The 19,148-nt window shown below is 39.2% G+C and overlaps 1 protein-coding gene across 2 annotated transcripts in view; it reads right to left on the bottom strand.

Annotated features, from left to right (window-relative positions):
* Positions 1-518: 518 nt before the first annotated feature.
* The window catches only part of DENND2C (DENN domain containing 2C), a 74,677-nt gene continuing 56,047 nt past the window's right edge, over positions 519-19,148 (bottom strand). Inside the window, exons 10-19 of one of the 2 annotated variants that reach the window (XM_032249668.1) lie at positions 16,466-16,535; positions 15,849-15,926; positions 15,212-15,352; positions 14,589-14,737; positions 13,918-14,095; positions 10,781-10,822; positions 9,734-9,839; positions 2,992-3,231; positions 2,659-2,745; positions 519-950 (exon numbers count right to left, since the gene is read on the bottom strand). In XM_032249668.1, coding sequence (XP_032105559.1) covers positions 919-950; positions 2,659-2,745; positions 2,992-3,231; positions 9,734-9,839; positions 10,781-10,822; positions 13,918-14,095; positions 14,589-14,737; positions 15,212-15,352; positions 15,849-15,926; positions 16,466-16,535 — 1,123 coding nt within the window. In that variant the 3' untranslated portion in view covers positions 519-918. The remainder of the gene's footprint in view (positions 951-2,658; positions 2,746-2,991; positions 3,232-9,733; positions 9,840-10,780; positions 10,823-13,917; positions 14,096-14,588; positions 14,738-15,211; positions 15,353-15,848; positions 15,927-16,465; positions 16,536-19,148) is intronic. The other variant, XM_032249669.1, reaches the window with a different exon arrangement.

The following is a 19,148-nucleotide window of genomic DNA, read 5'->3' as shown; positions in this document are numbered from 1 at the left end:
ATGGTATGTGGTGGACACTGAAAAATAAAGGTAGCTCCCATGCCCTTGAAAGGACATTTTCGTATTAGCTGTAATTCCACAAAGTTTAAATTTATTTACTTACTTAAAAAATGTTTTTGTAGAGATGGGATCTTGCTATGTTGCCCAGGCTGGTCTCAAACTCTTGGCCTCAAACTCCTGCCTTAGATTCCCAAAGTGGTGAAGATTACAGGTGTGAGCCACTGCATCCGGCCTCCACAAAGTTCATTGTTGACATGTGAGGGACAAGCAAACTACTCAAGTGCCCCACAATTTGGAAGAGGAGTTGCAAGATGTCTAACTTTATAAGGTACTTAATAACAGTACCATATAATATTATAAGTAAGGCTTCCTCCTAAGTGAGATTCCCGTAAATATAAGGTAAAACAATGAAGATATGTGATGAGTCTATTCCTTAGCCTAGGTCAAACAGCCCATGGATTAAAGCTGCCATGGTATTTCAGTGATGAGAATTATGTGTATAAGGCTAGTGTTCTTCATTTCCATCGTGTCTCTCTACTACTTTAAATTCAGCATTTCTCTCATACTCATCTTTGAGCTATTTTTTAACTGTAACACTAACAAGGCTTTTCCTTATAAAAGAAAACTACTTTCATAGACGAAGCACAAAACAGAGAATGAGCCCAAGAATCACACAGAAAAGGCTGCTATTAAAAAAACCGGAGACAGAGTAGAGTGCATTGATTCCAGACCTCTCCCAACAATTCTCCAGTGACTACTACGGCAGCAACAGGAGAACCCTCCTCTGAGAGCCTGATTTGCTTTTTAACCTTTTAAAATTTCAAGGAGTTTGTACAATACTTCGAGGGATCCTGACTCGGAAAAACATTTTCTTTGGCACTTTCTGTTCTACATTCAGAATGAAGACAATCAGATATTTCATTTCTTCTGCAGAAATTTCATTTTACTTCCTAAAGGGAAAGAAAGGTACAGTGAACTCTCAATTCTTTTATTGTACATTATTTGAGGCAAGGGATTAACAACTCAGTCATTCAGAACATCTCAAGAGTTAAGCTGATACCTCAAACGGCTGATGTGTTTAACCACCAAAACCAAAACCAAAATGAACCCCAAGCCCCATGTGTCTAATTAATTGCAGAGGGAGAAAATAACTCAGACGTCATGTAATCCAGTCGTTTTCAACCTTGGCTATAGGTTAAAATCACCTGGCTTGCTCTCCAGAGATTTCCTGGAGCCCAGGGGAAAATTTTTTTTAAGTTCTCTGGAGATTATAAAATGTAGTCAGAGGTGGGAACCTCTGATCTAATCTAACCCCATAGTATAAAGATGAAATAACAGCCTAAGGCCTAATTTGTCTATGGTCTGTCAGCTAGTGAAGGACAGGGCCTAATTAGTGGGCATATATTTCAAAGACAAATATAAATATCATAGAGGTTCTTCATTATTTTAGGCTAGTCACACCACTGTTCTTTTATATCATACTAAATAATTAACTATTATTGAAAAATCATAAATGTGTTTCTGTATGAAGTACAAAATTAGACTTGCAAGAAATCCTCTTTTGCCTCAGAAGACCCTCTAAACCAGGTGTTTCTAACCCGGAGTCCCAAGGATAGGCTTCATGGGGTACATGAGTAGCCTAAAATTATATGCAAAATTTATTTATATGCTGTAAATACATTTTTCTGGGAAGAAGGACCACAGTTTTTATAAGATTCTCCAAGGAATGTGACCTAGAAAAGATTAATAGTCATGATATGCAAACTTGTATCATGAAAGATAGTTCAGGGAGGTTCATCTCTGGGAAATGGCCGCACAGATCACTCTGATGAGGGATCCCAAACTTTTAGAAAAATGCTTCCTTTTCGCTAGAACACTTTGGAAATTAGCATCATGATTTCTGATTAGCCTATTTAAGGCTATATTGCTGATCTGATTATAAAGCTTTTGTGATGTGGCCCACTTACTGCAAAGCTTCTTCGGCCACATTTATTTTTATTTATTTATTTTTTTTAGAGACAAGAATCTCACTCTGTTGTCTGGGCTAGAGTGGGGTAGCACGATCATCTTATTGCAGCCTCAAATTCCTGTGCTCCAGCGATAGCCCTCAGGCCTCAGCCTCCTAAGTAGCTAGAACTACAGGCATGTGCCACCATGCCCAGCTAATTTTTTTTTTTTTTTTTTTTAATATGGAGTTTTGCTCTTGTCGCCCAGGCTGGAGTGCAATGGTGCAATCTCTGCTCACTGCAACCTCCATCTCCCAGGTTCAAGTGATTCTCGTGCCTCAGCCTCCCAAGTAGCTGGGATTACAGGCGGCTGTCACCATGCCCAGCTAATTTCTGTATTTTTAGTAGAGACGGGGTTTCATCATGTTGGTCAGGCTAGCTAGTCTCGAACTCCTAACCTCAGGTGATCAACCTGCCTCAGCCTCCCAAAGTGCTAGAATCGTAGGTGTGAACCACTGCACCTAGCCATGCCTAGATAATTTTAAAACTTTGTGTACAAATGGGGTCTCACTAGGTTGCCCATGCTGGTCTCAAACTCCTGGCCTCAAGCAAACATCCTTACTTGGCCTTGCAAAGTGCTGGAATTATAGGCATGAGCCACTGCACCTGGTCTTCAGCCACATTTATCTAACAGGAAAATACAGCAACTCACCAAGACTCCGCAAAATTCTATTCACCCCACTGGGCTCGGATTCAGGAATTGTTTCCAAAAACTGGATGGCCCGGACCTCAAACAAACCTACAAGGAAAAACTCATGATGGTGAAACTGTCTAACACCCCAAACTGGGAATTACATAAAACTCTGTGCTTGTTACCAATGTATTATTTCTATGGCTAAAACAATTTTACATAATCAACAGTTTTCACAATAAACCACTCAGATTTTGAGCCCTTGAAGCTTTATAATAGTTTTTATTCATAATATAGTAAAATCTTTCAAGGTATTCCCTAAATAGAGAGGGAGAACTTTATAATGGAACCGACCTTTAACTCCACTTTTCCGAAGTTCTCGGTCCTGGATGAATCCTGCAAACATTTGAGTCTCCATGAAGAGATCTAGGAAGTGGCGTACGCTTCGGGAGGTGTGCGACTTACGGAAGGGTTCCCTTTGGAAAACACGCTCCCCACGCTCAGTGACAGTCATGCTCAAAGAATAATGTCCTACCAACTCCACAAAAAACCTGACGAATGCTTCGGACACCAGGGAGTTGAGTGTCACATCTGCTACAACATGAAAAAGAAAAATATCTCTTCAGTTATCTGTGTCTGAAAACACTGGCTCTGGTTATGGGAGTCATGCCTAAGAAGTTATAGATTAAAGGACTGAGAATAAATATAGGAGTGTTCATTCTTCACTTTCTTTCTCCATGACCTACAAAATGCTAATTGCTTCTACTGTTACCTTCATTTTCTTCCCATACATACTCCTTCTCCATCTTGCAACCTGGCTTGCACATCTGTTGATTTCACTGTAACTGCTCTTTCAAAGGCCACTGGTGAGAGCCAGCCAAATTTAATCTGCTCTTCTATTTTTATCCTCCTTTAAGCTCCATGCTGCCTCATTTCTCTTATCCCCCACAACTCTACGCTCTCCTGATTTCCTGATTCCTTTCCTGACTTTATGACAAAGCAGTTGTTTTTCTCTTGCCCTTTCTTTCTCTTCCTGAGTATGGTGCTCAGACACTTCTCTTCAACATTCCCTTCCTTAAAGGGCTAATTGGCACAGAGAAAGAGCTGGCTATGATAATACCGTCATTCCCAATCTTAGTTTTCCAGCCTGTTATTTCACCTACATTTTCAGGCTACCTATGGTTGGTTACCATTTGGCTGTCCCATTGGCACATAAATTCCATCAGTCTAAAGGTCACTATATCAGGTCTTTTTTGGAACTTGGACTATGAATTGATTAAACAAACAATACATATCTAAAGCCAAATCCATCATATTTCCCCACCAAATCAGTTTCCCTTTCAATATTCCCATTTTTTTAAATAAGATTTTTTTTTTTTTTTCAAAATATAGACAGTCTTGCTATGTTGCCCAGGCTGGTCTCAAACTCTTGGGCTCAAGCAATTCTCCCACCTCGGCCTTCCAAAGTGCTGGGTTTACAGATGTGAGCCACCATGGCTGGCTGACACTGCCATTTCATACTGCACTATAATTACTTCATAAAAATAATGATTTGAGTGCTAAAGATATGTTGCACTGTACTAAGTACTTTTACAGACATAATAATCTATTAGGTATTATTATTTTTCTTTTACAGAGGAAACTGAGGTTCCAAATGATTAAATGAATTCTCCAGGGTCATCCCATCTAGTAAGTGAAGGTGCTGGACTCAAAAGTCAGGTGATTTTTTAAATCCCTATAATATACTATATTATATGGCCTTCCAGTTCCCAGGCTCAAACTTCAGATGCAATTTACACTCCCCCTTTTTCTTCCATATCCAGATAGTCTTTTTTTTTTTTTTTTTGAGACGGAGTTTCGCTCTTGTTACCCAGGCTGGAGTGCAATGGCACGATCTCGGCTCACCGCAACCTCCGTCTCCTGGGTTCAGGCAATTCTCCTGCCTCAGCCTCCTGAGTAGCTGGGATTACAGGCACGCACCACCATGCCCAGCTAATTTTTTTGTATTTTTAGTAGAGACGGGGTTTCACCATGTTGACCAGGATGGTCTCGATCTCTTGACCTCGTGATCCACCCGCCTCGGCCTCCCAAAGTGCTGGGATTACAGGCTTGAGCCACCGCGCCCGGCCACTCTTTTTTTTTTTTTTTAATTCCCCTTTCACAATGTCTCTTGCTCTTTTCTGTAGGATTCACCCAGGATGGGAATCAGGAACCTAAGTTTAGTCAGAGTTCTACCATAAAGCAGTTGCCTAATACTGGGTGGCTCACTTTTCTCAGTTGGTCTGTCCATATCTGTGCAGCTAGCAGGGCTGACCAGGTGATGGTTCCAAGGTCTCTTTCTGAATTACATTTTGATTCTAATCTAGGTTTTTGTTATATTTTGTCCAACAGACTTCCTTCTCATCTCTTTCCTCTGCAGCTGAAAATCCATGTCCATCACTGCATTTATGTTTTTTTTCATTAATTTTTTTTGTAGAGATAGAGTCTTACTATGTTGCTCAGGCTGGTATTGAACTTATCCTTCCTTCACCTCCCAACATGCTTGAGATCATAGGTGTGAGCCACCATACCCAGCCCCAACACTGCATTCATCTTCAACACTTTTGCCTCAACGTTACATCTTCTTTTCTTTCTTTTAAAAATTGTTTTTCTATTTTCTATGGTTTATTCTTTTCCTTTTTATTGTATTCACTCTACATATTCTTTGATATGTATGAGTATTTTATAAGATCAACATGAACAAATGAACCACCACAAACAACGCTTAGAAACAGAATATTACTAATATCTTTGAAGTTCCCTGTGTGACTCTCTCTAATGGTGTTCTTCTTCTACTTCCCAATAGAGTGACCATAATTTGTAATTTTGTATTTATCATTCCCTTGCTCTGCATCATAGTTTCGCTACACACATATAAAACCCCAACAGCATATTATTAGGTTTTTGTATCTCTTTGAACAGTATGCAAAATATTGTATTGTTCTGCAACTTACTGTTTTATTCAATATATGTTTTTAAGATTCATTTTTAGCTGGGTGCAGTGGCTCATACTTGTAACTTCGGGAGACTGAGGCAGGCGGCTCACCTGAGCCCAGGGGCTTAGGACCAGGCTGGGCAATATAGTGAGACCCCCATATCTACAAAAAATTAAATAATTAGCTGAGTGTGGTGGCACAGGCCTGTGGTCCCAGCTACTCAGGAGGCTGAGGAAAGAGGATTGCTTAAGCCTGGGAGGCCAAGGCTGCAATGGGCCACGACTGCACCACTTGCACTCCAGCCTGGTTGACAGAATGAAATCTTATCTCAAAAAAAAAAAAAAAAAAAGATTCATTCTTAAGGCTTTATTCTCCTGAAAGTGGACATCCACGTTGTTTTTAGTTTTTGCTATCACATATAATGGCACTAAGAAAATTATTGAACTTGTTTCCTAGTGATCATGTGCAAGATTCACTAGAGTATGTATCTCCAAACTAAATTGTTGGGTTGTACGATAATGTACACCTTTAACTTTACTAGATAATGCCAACTGCAAAGTGACTAAACTACTTGACATACTCTTAACAATATTTGATATTGCCAGACTTAAATTTTTTTTTTTTTTTTTTTGAGACAGGGTCTTGCTCTGTTGCCCAGGCTGGAGTGCAGTGGTGCCATCACAGCTCACTGCAGCCTCAAACTCCTGGGCTCAAGCGATCCTTCCATCCTAGCCTTCCAACTAGCTGGGACTACAGGCACACATCACACACCTGGCTAATGTTTTAATTTTTTTTTTCTAGAGATAGGGTCTTGCTATGTTACACAGGCTGGTCTTGAACTTCTGGGCTCAAATGATTTTCCCACCTTGGCCTCCCAAAGTGCTAGGATTACAGGTATGAACCACAGTGCCTGGGCAGACTTTTTAGTTTTTGTCAGTATTATGGTTGGTATAAAAAATGGTATTGCATTGTGATTTTAATTTACATTTCCCTGAATGTAAATTATGTAGTGAGGTTGCACGTTGCTTCATTTATTTATAGGCTTATCATGTTTATTCTTCTATTAATGCTTTTTCCTATCTTTTCTTCATTTTTCTATTGTATTGTTTATCTTTTTCTTACTGATTTGCAGGTGTTTTTTAAAAAAATAAATTATAGACACTATTCACTTGGTAGTTATATATGTTGAAAATGTCTTCACCTAGTCTGTAGCTAGTTTAAACCTCTTTTCCATTGTGTCCCTTGATGAAAAGAAAATTTAAAGATTTGACTCAAATTAGCCTTTCTTCTCCTTTATAGTCTCTGCTTTTTGTGCTGTGTTTTTAAGAGCCCTCACCACTGTTTTATGGACAAAAAATATTTTCTTTTATTCGTTTAAAAACATTTTCAAAAGCTTTGCTTTTATCATTTAAGTCTTTAAATTCACTGGAATTAATTTTCTGTATAGTATGAGGTGTAGATCCATATTTTTTTCATATAGAAGACTAATTGTCCTAGTATCATTTATTATTATTATTATTACTACTACAACTATTATTTTAAACAGGGTCTCACTCTGTCACCCAGGCAGGAGTGCAGTGGCATGATCCTGGCTCACTGCAATCTCTGCCTCCCGGTGCAAGCGATTCTCCTGCCTCAGCCTCCTGGGTAGCTAAGAATACAGGTGTGCACCACCAAATCCAGCTAATTTTTTTGTATTTTTAGTAGAGATGGGGTTTCACCATGTTGGCCAGGCTGATCTCAAACTCCTGACCTCAAGTGATCTGCCCACCTCGGCTTTCCAAAGTGCTGGGATTACAGGCGTGAGCCACCACACCCAGCCTTAGTATCATTTATTAAAGGTCCATCCTTTTTCCACTGATACACAAAGCTGGCACTGACACAAATCCACTTTCCTTATGCATATGCACTCTCTATTCTTTCTATTGCTCTATTTCTGCACCAAAACCAAACTATCTTAATTACTATCGTTATAATAAATCTTGATGTTTAGTAGTGCAAACCCTCTAATCTTGTTCTTTTTCGAGTGTCTTGGCTATTCTTGGCCCTTTGTACATTCAATTAAATTTTAAGGTTGGGCACAGTGGCTCACCCCTATAATCCCACGGCTTTGGGAGGCTGAGGCAGGTGAATTTCTTGAGGCCAGGAGTTCAAGATCAGCCTGGGCAACATCGTGAAACCCCGTCTCAAAAAAAAAAATACAAAAAACTAGCTAGGTTGATGGTGTATGCCTACAGGCGCAGCTATTTGGGTGGCTGAGGGGGGAGGATTGCTTGTGTTCAGGAGGTCAAAGCTGCAGTGAGCCATGATTGCGCCACTGCACTCCAGCCTGGGTGACGAAGTGAGACAGTCTGAAAAATTAAAATAATAAATAACAAATTTTACAATGAATAGGCTAAATGGAATTCTAATTTTCTCTTGAACCCACTCCCATCTTACTTTCTTCCCCTCATTCCACTGAATGTGCTGTTATCGAGGTCTTCATATTGTCAAGGCCACGGGTCAAATCTTAGTCCTCACCACACTTGGTCTCTCTGCAGCTGCAGGCATAATTGATTATTCGTTCTTTTGAGAAATATTCTCTTTGCTCAACTTCTGCAATGTCACACTCCTGTTTTTTATTTGTCTTTTCACTTTTTGTAGAGATGAGGTCTCACTGGAACTGAGAATGGTTGCTCAGGCTAGTTTGGAATTCCTAGGTTCAAGCAATCCTCCTGCCTGGCCTCCCAAAGTACTGGGCTTACAGGTGTAAGCCACTGTACCCACCCACACTCCTAGCATTTTACACACATACTTTCCTGGTTTTTCTCCTTCTTTACTGGCTGCTCCTCTTAGTCTCCGTTGCTGGATCCTTCTCCTTCCAACCTCCAAGTGTTGGAAATCTAACCACACCATTTACAACCAACACAGGGCTCAATCCTTAAACCTTTGTTATTTTCCAACAATACTCACTATAGGATCATTTCATCTGGTCCCACAGCTTTAAAACAGCAATTTCTAAATTGTTTTTAGCCCAAATCTTTCTTCTAGAACATTTCCAGTTGGTTGTCTGCTAAGTATTAAACTTCTAATAGGTATCTCAAACTGTAACATCCCAAACTAAACTTTTTATTACTCCTCTAAATCTGCTCCTTCTAAGCCAGGTGTGGTGGCTCCCAACTGTAATCCCAGTGCTTTGTGAGGCTAAGGCGGGAGGATTGTTTGAGGCCAGGAGTTTGAAATCAATCTAGGCAACATGGTGAGACTTTGTCTCTACAAAAAAATAAAAAGATTAGCTAGGTGTGGTGGTGCATGCCTGTGGTCCCAGTTGAGGCAGGAGGATTGCTTCAGCCCAGGAGGTTGAGGCTGCAGGGAGTTATAATCGCACCACTGCACTCCAGCCTGGGTGACAGAACAAGAAACAAACAGCAAAAACCCCAAAACAAACACAAAACCCCTGCCCCCTGTTGAAAATGTCTTCACTAATTCTCCCTGTCAGTAATAGCCTTAGTTTTCTCATCTGTCTAATGAGGATTAAATAATAATACCTGCTTCATAAAGATAAAACAAAATGTATGCTAAGTGCTCAGCATAATGCCTGATACAGTGTAAGCACCCAATAAGTATTATTTGCTCATTTATTTATTTATTTATTTATTTATTTATTATTTAACAAGTATTTAATGAGTATGTACTTACAGAATACCATTTAAAGTACTGGAGATGGAAAACAAAATAAATCCACTGTTCTCACAGAACTTACACTGTAGCATATGAGACAGTGCTAAGAGTCATGACGAAAATTAAGGCAAGGGGAAGAGGATAAGGAGCACTAGGGTGATGGGCACAATTTAAAATAGGACAGGCAGGACAGGCCTCAGTGAGAAGGTGACATGTGAGCATGGACCTATAGGAAGAAAAGGCAGGAGTCATGTGGATATCTGTGGGAGTAGCATTCTATAAATGTAACTGAGCAAGTGCAAAGGTTCTGAAATAGAAGAGGGCCTGGTATATTGAGGATAAGCAAGGAAGCTGATTATAAGATTTTCAAGGCACAGGCAATCTAATGCTACTTTGGTATATCCTTTAACAGAGCGCTGGTGTTCAGTAAGTATTTACCACCTTAACCTTAAGTCTCATACCTTGTGAAAAATTCTGCTCCTGAGTCAAGATTTCATTTCGTTCTTCCAAAATCTGCATCAGGGCAGCTTGAAGTTTTGGTGGTAGAATTTCATCCTCATCAGATACCTTAAGAGAAAAAAATTGAGATTTTTTTTTTTTTGGTATGAGATTTGAGGGATTAAGTCTCAAATATGCCCTAGTTATTTCTGCAAAATTCCACAGGTGACTGTATATACTTTGACTAAAGAGTCAGTCTGAAGTATCCTTCCCTACATGAAGAATCTTTCATGTTTATGGTATATATATTTTACTCTATTAAAAAATTAAGTAATATACTTTATAAAATTTTCTGGCACTTTTCCACCAAATGTCTCTCATCTACAAGTCTTCTGTTATATTAGGGAGATTATCCCCAAATAAATTGTGTTTCAAATGTGATGAGCTAATTGATTCTGAAAATGTCTGGGAAACACTCTTATTTTTCCCGTGTTTCAGTGTTCACACTCCTACGTACAGGTTACATCTGGAGGGCTGCTCTGAGAAGGCTTTATGAATCTTCCTTTCCACTTCAATATTCAGAATAAATGGTTACTTCTTTTTTGCTCCTACTATACCTTGTGCAAAGTTCTATTATGTGATTTCTACAACTTTATGTATGTCTGTTTTCCCCCATTAGACTGTAAGGCCTGAGGGTTCAAACTGTGTCTTACTCATTTTTACATTCTAACAGAATATCTAGAAATAATCAGTGCTTAATAAATGCTTTTAAAATTAAATTAAATTTGAGGCTATGTGTCAACCCGCCTGGAGTTGAAGGGTGGTTTACCTCTTTTGAGAATGAGATATTTACGTTTCCTCCTTCCTCCTTTGGGATAGGCAGCTATAAACTGAAGCCAAATTTTTCAGGTCAATCTTGTATGATTGGCCACGGTGTCAATTCAAGTATGTGTAGGAACTACAAGTCTTGCCTAAGTCATCTTCTCTAAGTACTTTCACATGTTGTCTGTCCAATTATCTACTTTAGGCCTTTATCCTAAAACATTAGTAATTACCTCTTTGGCACTCACCTCCTGTAAGAACTTGTCTGCACAGAGATCAACTATCAGCACCTATGAGATAAAGGAGCCAGGCAAGTTCAACGAGAGATATTCACAGACAAATACAGGCAATGAGAATAGTTTTAAACAAAATTTACTCAAAGTTGTAGCCCATTTAAAAGGTAGCTGATCAACACAAAAACAAATAAATTGCCAAGTAAAAAAATGACGTGCATACCTATAGATTAGAAGAGACTAAAAATATATCAACTAAATACATGTATGGGGCCAGGTATGGTGGCTCATGCCTGTAATCCCAGCACTTTGGAAAGCCAGGGCAGAAGGATCTCTTGAGCCCAGGAGTTGGAGACCAACCCTGGCAACACAGTGAGACCCCATCTCTACACAAAATTTAAAAATTAGCTGGGCGTGTGGTACATGCCTGTAGTCCCAGCTACTTGGGAGGCTGATCTGAGACGATCACTTGAGTCTGGGAGGTCAAGGCTACAGTGACTGTGACTGCATCAATGAACTTCAGCCTGGCTGACAGACAGAGTGAGACTCTGTCTCTAAATAAATAAGCAAATAAATGAATAGATAAGTACAATGTGAGGACTTCTTTTGGAACCTGATTTAAACAAAGTATTAAAAGTTTATGAGACAACTGGAGATTTAAACCCTGGATTTGCTGATATAAAGGAATTGTTGGATATTTTAGGTGTGATAATGGTATTGAGGTTATGTTTTAAAATGCCCTTATGTTATAGAGATTCATATTGTAATATTTAGAGGTGAAATTGTATCAGGATATCCTTCAAAATATTATGGAAAAGAGGAATGGGTCCAAGGGTAAAGTCTGGCTATGACTTGATAAGTACTGAAGCGGGGTGACTGGAACACAAGGATTCATTTTACTCTTCTGTTTACTTTTACATATGTTTCGAAGTTTCCAAAATAATTTTTTTTTTTTTAAAAGAAGGACAAGGTAGTGGAGTAATGGGGAAGAACAGTCTTCATAGTAAGTGGAACTGGCACAGACGATTATCCACATAAAAACAAATGAAACAACCCCTACTTCACATTACACACACAAAAATCAAGTTCCAGAAGGATTCATAATCAAAAGTTAAAGGCAAAATAATAAAGGCCCTAGAGATAATATAGGAGGATATTTTCATGTAAAGTAACTTAAGCAGTTCAGTAAAAACACCATCTATAAAGAAAAAGATTGATAATTTTAACCACATTAAAATTAAGAATTTCTGTGCATTAAAAAACATCATTTTGGAAAATGAAAAGGCAAGCCACAGACAAAGGGGCCAGTACCCAGAATATAGAAAGACATCTTAAACAATAAGAGAGTAGGGGCCAGGTGCAGTGGCTCACACCTGTAACCCCAGCACTCTGGGAGGCCGAAGAGGGAGGACACCTGAGGTCAGGAGTTCGAGGCCAGCCTGGCCAACGTGGTGAAACCCTATCTCTACTAAAAATACAAAAAATTAGCCGGGTGTGGTGGCATACACCTGTAGTTCCAGCTACTCGGGAGGCTGAGGCACGATAATTGCTTGAACCTGGGAGGCAGAAGTTGCAGTGAGCCAAGATCATGTCACTGCACTCCAGCCTGAGCGACAGAGTGAGTCTCTGTCTCAAAAACAAAACAAAACAAAACAAAACAATAAGAGAGTAAACAATACAGTGGAAAGAGACAATAACTTTCCCATAAAAGATGATATTCAAGTGACCAATACACAAACAGAAGGATACTCGACGTCAACAGGAATCAAGGAATGCAAATTAAGCCACAATGTGAATAACACTACGCACCAACCAGATAGGCTAAATTATACAACTGATGATAGTTAGTTGATGGGGAAGATGTGGAGCAACAGGAACTCTCATACACTGTTAAAGGGAATTTAAATTGGCACAACTACTCTGGAAAACAATTTAACTTTATTTACTAAAATTGGAGATATGTTTACCCTATGACCCAGCAATTCAGTTTCCAAGTATATACCCATTGAACTGCATGTGTGTATGCACTGAGGGTCATGTAGAAGAATATTTATAGCAACATAATTCATAATAACTTCAAATTGGAAACAACTCAAATGTTCAACTGTAGAATGGATAAAAAAAAAAAAAACTGTGGTACATTCACACAATGGAATCCTATATACAGTTAGAATGATCAAACTACTGTTGACCTCATCAATATAGATGAATCTTACAGATATAATGTTGAGCAAAAGAAACCAGGCAAAAATATATACCATATGAATCAATTTATATCAAGCTTAAAACCAGACAAAGTTGAATTACATTGGTTAGGGAAGCATGCCTAGGGGTAAAACTATAAAGAAAAACAAGTAAATGAATACCACAAAAGTCAAGATAATGATTACCTTTGGTGGGGGATGGGATGGAAACAGAGATGGGGACTTCTATGGGGCTGGCACTGATTCCACTGTGGTAATATTTCCATTCCACTTATCTATATGTGTGTTATATTTAAAATAATGTTTTTTGGGTTTTTGTTTTGAGACAGAGTCTCACTCACTCTGTCACCCAGGCTGGAGTGCAGGGGTGTGATCTTGGCTAACTGCAACCTCTGCCTTCTGGTTCAAGCAATTCTCCTGCCTAAACCTTTTGAGTAGCTGGGATTACAGGCACGTGCCACCACACCTGGATAATTTTTATATTTTTAGTAGAAATGGGGTTTTACCATGTTGGCCAGACTGGTTTCAAACTCCTGACTTAAAGCGATCCATCCGGCTCGGCCTTACAAAGTGCTAGGATTACAGGCATGAGCCACCATGCCCGACCTTGAAATAATTTTTAAAGTTAATCCAGAGTAGTGTATGTATGACTTAAAAAATAGAAGAGCTACCCTTCAGAATAACACAAGAATGAGCCCAAGCTTACTACCCTAAAGAGGATACAGCTTTGGATTTACGTATACTATTGAATTTTCCCAGCTTAAAAAATACTAGAAATACTAGAAATATTATAAAGAGCCATATTGTAATAATATAATAGAAATATTATAAATAAATAACATAAAATGGTAATAATAACTATATTAATAATTCCACCACTCTTTAGATCACTTATTTTCACTTCTCAAAGCTCCAATATTTTCCATAGGGTCCATTCTTCCATCTCACCTCTTCGACGGGTAGGTCCTGGAGCTGTGGTAAGGAGCAAGACAGGATTCCAATAAGGAATGGAGTAGGTGAGCACACGATGTCGATCATAGATGCTGGCAGGACTGGGATGTAGGTATGCTGCCAGGTGAACGGATACAGTGTAGCTACCACAGCATGGCCACATTTTGACAGGGTGCTAGCCAGAGGAGAAAACAAATGGTGTCATATATAGAGCAGCATATGGAAGACATTTCAGATATTACGTTAAAGAATTAAAAATTGATGCTGGTTAGTGATCATAGATTAAGAACTATGTGAATAGTCATTAATTTTTAACATTTTACTTAAAATTTAAACTTAATTTAGTGAAAATGTTCAATCTCAATCCAGCTTTTCTCCACAATTTCTCATGTGAAAAAGTAGAGTGCTTAGAAAAGCACTACCAACTTTTGACAATAGAGTAAGCGAAATGCATTTAAAAGGGAAATTTATTACAACCCAAAAAAGTCATTGGTATAGCCTAATGTAAGTGGCTTTTTGATGATTTCAACCATTTGAAATTATCCATGCCACTATATACCACTAGTTAATTGAGACACTGATCCTACATTTTAAAAATATGCCCAAATTTTAAAATTTGGAACAAATAAAACACCAGTGTGATGTAACATGTTTCACTTATTTCTTACCTTAGGCTGTTGGCAACAAAGATCACCCTACGCTCCAAAAGGAGAGAGGCACAGACCCGGATGAGATGACACACACTCAAGCACTTAAAGAGACATTCAAAGTCAACATGTTCCAGTCGGGAATCTAGTGGTCGGCAGAGTTCAATGGACTGAAATGCAAGAATTTGAATCAGGGGAGCTGATGCTGGAAAACAATCCCTAATGCCAATGCTATGGATCCTGCTATTCTTTTGTAAGTTAAATTCAAGAAAGAAGGTCTGCCACATGGAGTTTGTGAAGCATCCTACACTAATGCCAGGACCCAACGGCTTATTTTTGTGCTGTAAATTAGGATCCTTTATTCCTTCTGACAATAGTATGTACAGTCTTCATTTATCACATTGAAATTGCCATTGCAAAGCCACTCAATCTATGTATGGTAGAAAATCTCTGGGTCCTGGGTCTAGGAACAACTATGTCACAGGTCAACTGGATATTTCTCCAGGGCTTTATGGAAATAAAACATATTCTTTACAGTTTATGGAAAAGGGAAATCTATGCCCTTGGGCTCTGGAAACTCTGCCTACTAGTGTAAGTCCTGCTTTTTAGTGGCTATCAAGTCTTTTCAAAATGAGCTAACTTACCCCATCTCCAGCCCCAGGGAGGTAACTCTTAACAGTGATGGTGCGTCCAGGAGCTGGGAAGGGAGCTTCCATGACACTTCGCATGAATGGGTAAACAAGGGCTGGAGACATTTCTCTTCTCTTCTCTACTTCATCCAGAATCTACACATGCAAAATGTTATTTTATTGTGGACTAAGTTAAAAAACATAAAAGAATCCTTTTATAGGAACTGCCAAACCTGGTGTACTGTAAACTTTAAAATAACCCAAATAAAATTTAAGACAGATAAGCTTCTGCAATCAATAAAAGTTCAGTAAGCATCATCTCTCTTGGGAGGTATCATTATAAATCAACTTATTTTTACAAGAGAAACCCCTTTTCAGCTCACTAAGGGTGGGGCAAATTTGGTCTAAGAAAGACATGAGACAAGATAAGCTTTGGACTATGTTATCCCTTAAGTTGAAAATATTAGCAAACCAAAATGAAGATGATATAGCAACAGCAAATGGATTAGAGGCGTAAGTTTAAGCCTTCAGGCATGTGCTTCCTACTTTACTAATAGGGAACCTTTCTGAAGTAATATGTTAAAGTCTGTGCCACTTAACATTGAGAGCTCAGAAAGAATACCATTTTTCATAGAGCTCATTCTCCACTCACCTTTGAAAAAAGGTTGAAGCAGCCTAGGCGACTAACCATGCAGTATACCTCAGGGAGTCGCTTTCCTCGGCCTTCCGGCTAAAAGGTAAAAATGATGACAAAAACAGCAAATTCAACCTGTGTACGTTTTTATTAATACTCATTTGGACAGTTAATTATCTTTTACTGCTCTTTAGTAGAGAGAGGAACCAAGGCTCTCATCTTCAGTGAACACTGAAAGATGTGAAAAGTGCTAAAAATGATAGCATTATTTATTCTAGGTTTAGTGAAGGCATCTAGGCAAGAAAAAAAGCCCTAATATGGCTGGTGAGTAACTCAGAGAGCTCCTTCAAGTAACTCACTGTATTACATTCCAAATACATCCAGACTGAGATTCAGCCACTATGTTAGCAATTACTTCCTCTATTATAAATAAACAAAATAAAATTCATACCCTATCTTTTCTAGAACACTCCATAGTTAACTCCACCTTGCTCTTGCTGTTTAAAACTAATACAGCTTCCTTAATACACAGATCATTGAGTATCCCTCAAACTCATCTAGAGATAGTTTCTGAAGTTCCTACTCCGATTCCATTGTTCCTTGACCCCTGTCTGTAACACAGATTTGGTACTTACCAAGAGCTTCTTACAGTAGCCAAACCACCGGCTTCCATCTTCACCAGTCAAGACAAAGGAGAACGTTTCACTGAAAAAAGAACCAATAGTTAGTTCAGGATCCAAACAACCACTTGTGGCATTCTCCATGGAACAAACAATTGAAAACTAGAGTCCAATAGCAGTCATTTTGTGATCTGAGATGAGGCATAATATTACATTCATTGCAAGTCACATTCCTCCTAAGGAATGCCCAGGCCTTAAGAATATCTTGCCTTTTACTGGAGTGACAGCATAGGTATGGGATAAGCTATTGATGTTGCTTCCTTTTGTTTTCTTATTCATCTACTCTAGGTATTAATCAGGCTTAGTTTCATTAAAACTTACTTTTATTTTTTGAAACAGAGTCTCACTCTGTTGCACAGGCTGGAGTGCAGTGGTGCAAACACAGCTCACTAAAGCCTTGACCTCCTGGGCTCAAGTAATCTTTCTGCCTCAGTCTCCCAAGTAGCTGGAACTACAGGTGTGTCCCACCATGCCCTGCTGATCTTTTAATTTTGTGTAGAGATAAGGTCTCACTGTCTTGCCTGGGCTGTTCTCAAACACCTGGGTTCAAATAACCTTTCCGCCTCCCAAAGTGCTTGGGATTATAGACGTGAGCCCCTGCGCCTGGCCTTATTTTCCTTTTGTTGAATACCCAATTTAGTCAAACACACAGGTAAGCTACAAAGACTTCTGATATGTCACTTCTCCAGTTCAAAATTCTCTTTAGTTCTGAGAGGCTGTACAGAGCAGTGATAGGCAAAGGATTATATCCTTGGTATATATAAATTAGTAGGAAAAATATCAACTCCTCATTAGACACATGGGCAAAAGATATGCATAGATAATTTGCAAAATGAAAACCTAAATATGCCCAACTAAGAAACTCAATAATCAAAAAAGTCACATTTTTTTTTTTTAAGAGACTGGGTCTCATTAAATAGAACTTCCTCTTCTGAGGACTTATTTTTCTTTTCTTTTCCTTCCTTCTTCCCTCCCACCCCTCCTTTCCTTCCTTCTTTCCTCCCTTCCTCCCTTCCTTCTTTCCTTGCTTCTTGGTCTTCCTCTGTTGCCCAGGCTGGAGTGTTGTGGCACAATCATAGCTCGCTGCAACCTTGACCTCCTGGCCTCAAGTGATCCTCCTGCCTCAGCCTTCTGAGTAGCTGGAACTACAGTGTACACCACCATGCCTGCTAGGATTTTTTTTTTTTTTTTTTTTTTTTTGAGACGGAGTTTCGCTCTTGTTACCCAGGCTGGAGTGCAATGGCGCGATCTCGGCTCACCGCAACCTCCGCCTCCTGGGTTCAGGCAATTCTCCTGCCTCAGCCTCTTGAGTAGCTGGGATTACAGGCATGCGCCACCATGCCCAGCTAATGTTTTGTATTTTTAGTAGAGACGGGGTTTCACCATGTTGACCAGGATGGTCTCGATCTCTTGACCTCGTGATCCACCCGCCTCGGCCTCCCAAAGTGCTGGGATTACAGGCTTGAGCCACCGCGCCCGGCGGATTTTTGTATTTTTTGTAGAGACAGGGTCTTGCTATGTTGCCCAGGCTGGTCTCAAACCTGGCCTCAAGTGATCCTCCCACCTTAGCCTCCCAAAATGCTGGGATTACAGGTGTGAGCCATTGCACCTGGCCTAAATCCAAACTTGAACAATATGTATATGTCTGCATTTGGCTAAAAATAAAGATTTGAAGGGAATATGACAAAATATTTACGGTGATTACCTTTGAGTAACCAGATTGCCAGTGATCTGTAATTTCTGCTTTTTATTTACTCTTCTGTATTTCCCAAATATTCTAGAATAAACATACATAACTTACTGGGGGGGAAAAGGCAGCCACAGAGCAGCCGGGCCAATATAAAAGGTGCTGTTTATGCAGGTAGCAGTGCGATGGACAACACAACAGCATCGACAGGGATGGCTGAGAGATGAGAGTGTCAATCAGGCTAAACTGGTTATGAGAGATAGTAGCTGCACCTAGAGGTAATGCGAAGTTGAAGTGCAGAGCTTTTTAAGCAACAGCTAAGGCTACTACCCAGCAGGTCATTGGCATGTGATATGATTCAACTAATCAAGCTTTTCAAATTAAATGGCATCATCAATAACTACAGTTTTGAACAAAGCAGGCGTCTATTAATATTTACAAGCAGAATTCAGAGATGATGATAGTTTATTAATTAAAAATAGTCATTTCCTTTAGATACCTGGAAGAAATTCTTTAACACTTCATTTCTTAATATACTATACTTCCCCAACAGGAGCCTCACTCTGTACAGGTTCCACAGGGGAACATATAAGCTGGGCTGTGGATTCTTCTGTTAATTTGAAGGAGAAAGAAGATAAAGACATTGCTCTGTTTTATCTGTTTCTAGGTTGAGTCTCAGTATCCAAGTCTTTTTTCCTTTTCTGTCCACTTGGGAGCATTTCTGATAGTATGTAAAGTAGAACTTTTGTTTTTTTTTTTTGGTAGAACTGGCAAATTGAAGTGACTCTCAAATTTGTTTTCCTTTTGACACTGAAATTATTCTATGTTTTTCTTTTTTTAAGTCCCACATAGGAAATGTTTTAATTCTGCTTCTTTCTTTCCTCCCACCACATCCTTGACCTGCCACAGTATTCATATAGCTTCACTACTGGCCCTGCCCATTTCTCAAAT

Source organism: Sapajus apella, unplaced genomic scaffold (genome assembly GCF_009761245.1).
Source record: "Sapajus apella isolate SASKATOON/1434 unplaced genomic scaffold, GSC_monkey_1.0 scaffold69, whole genome shotgun sequence".
In the NCBI taxonomy this organism is placed as follows: Eukaryota; Metazoa; Chordata; class Mammalia; order Primates; family Cebidae; genus Sapajus; species Sapajus apella.
The sequence above is the reverse complement of the archived record's forward strand: the minus strand, read 5'-3'. Positions and strand labels throughout refer to the sequence as shown.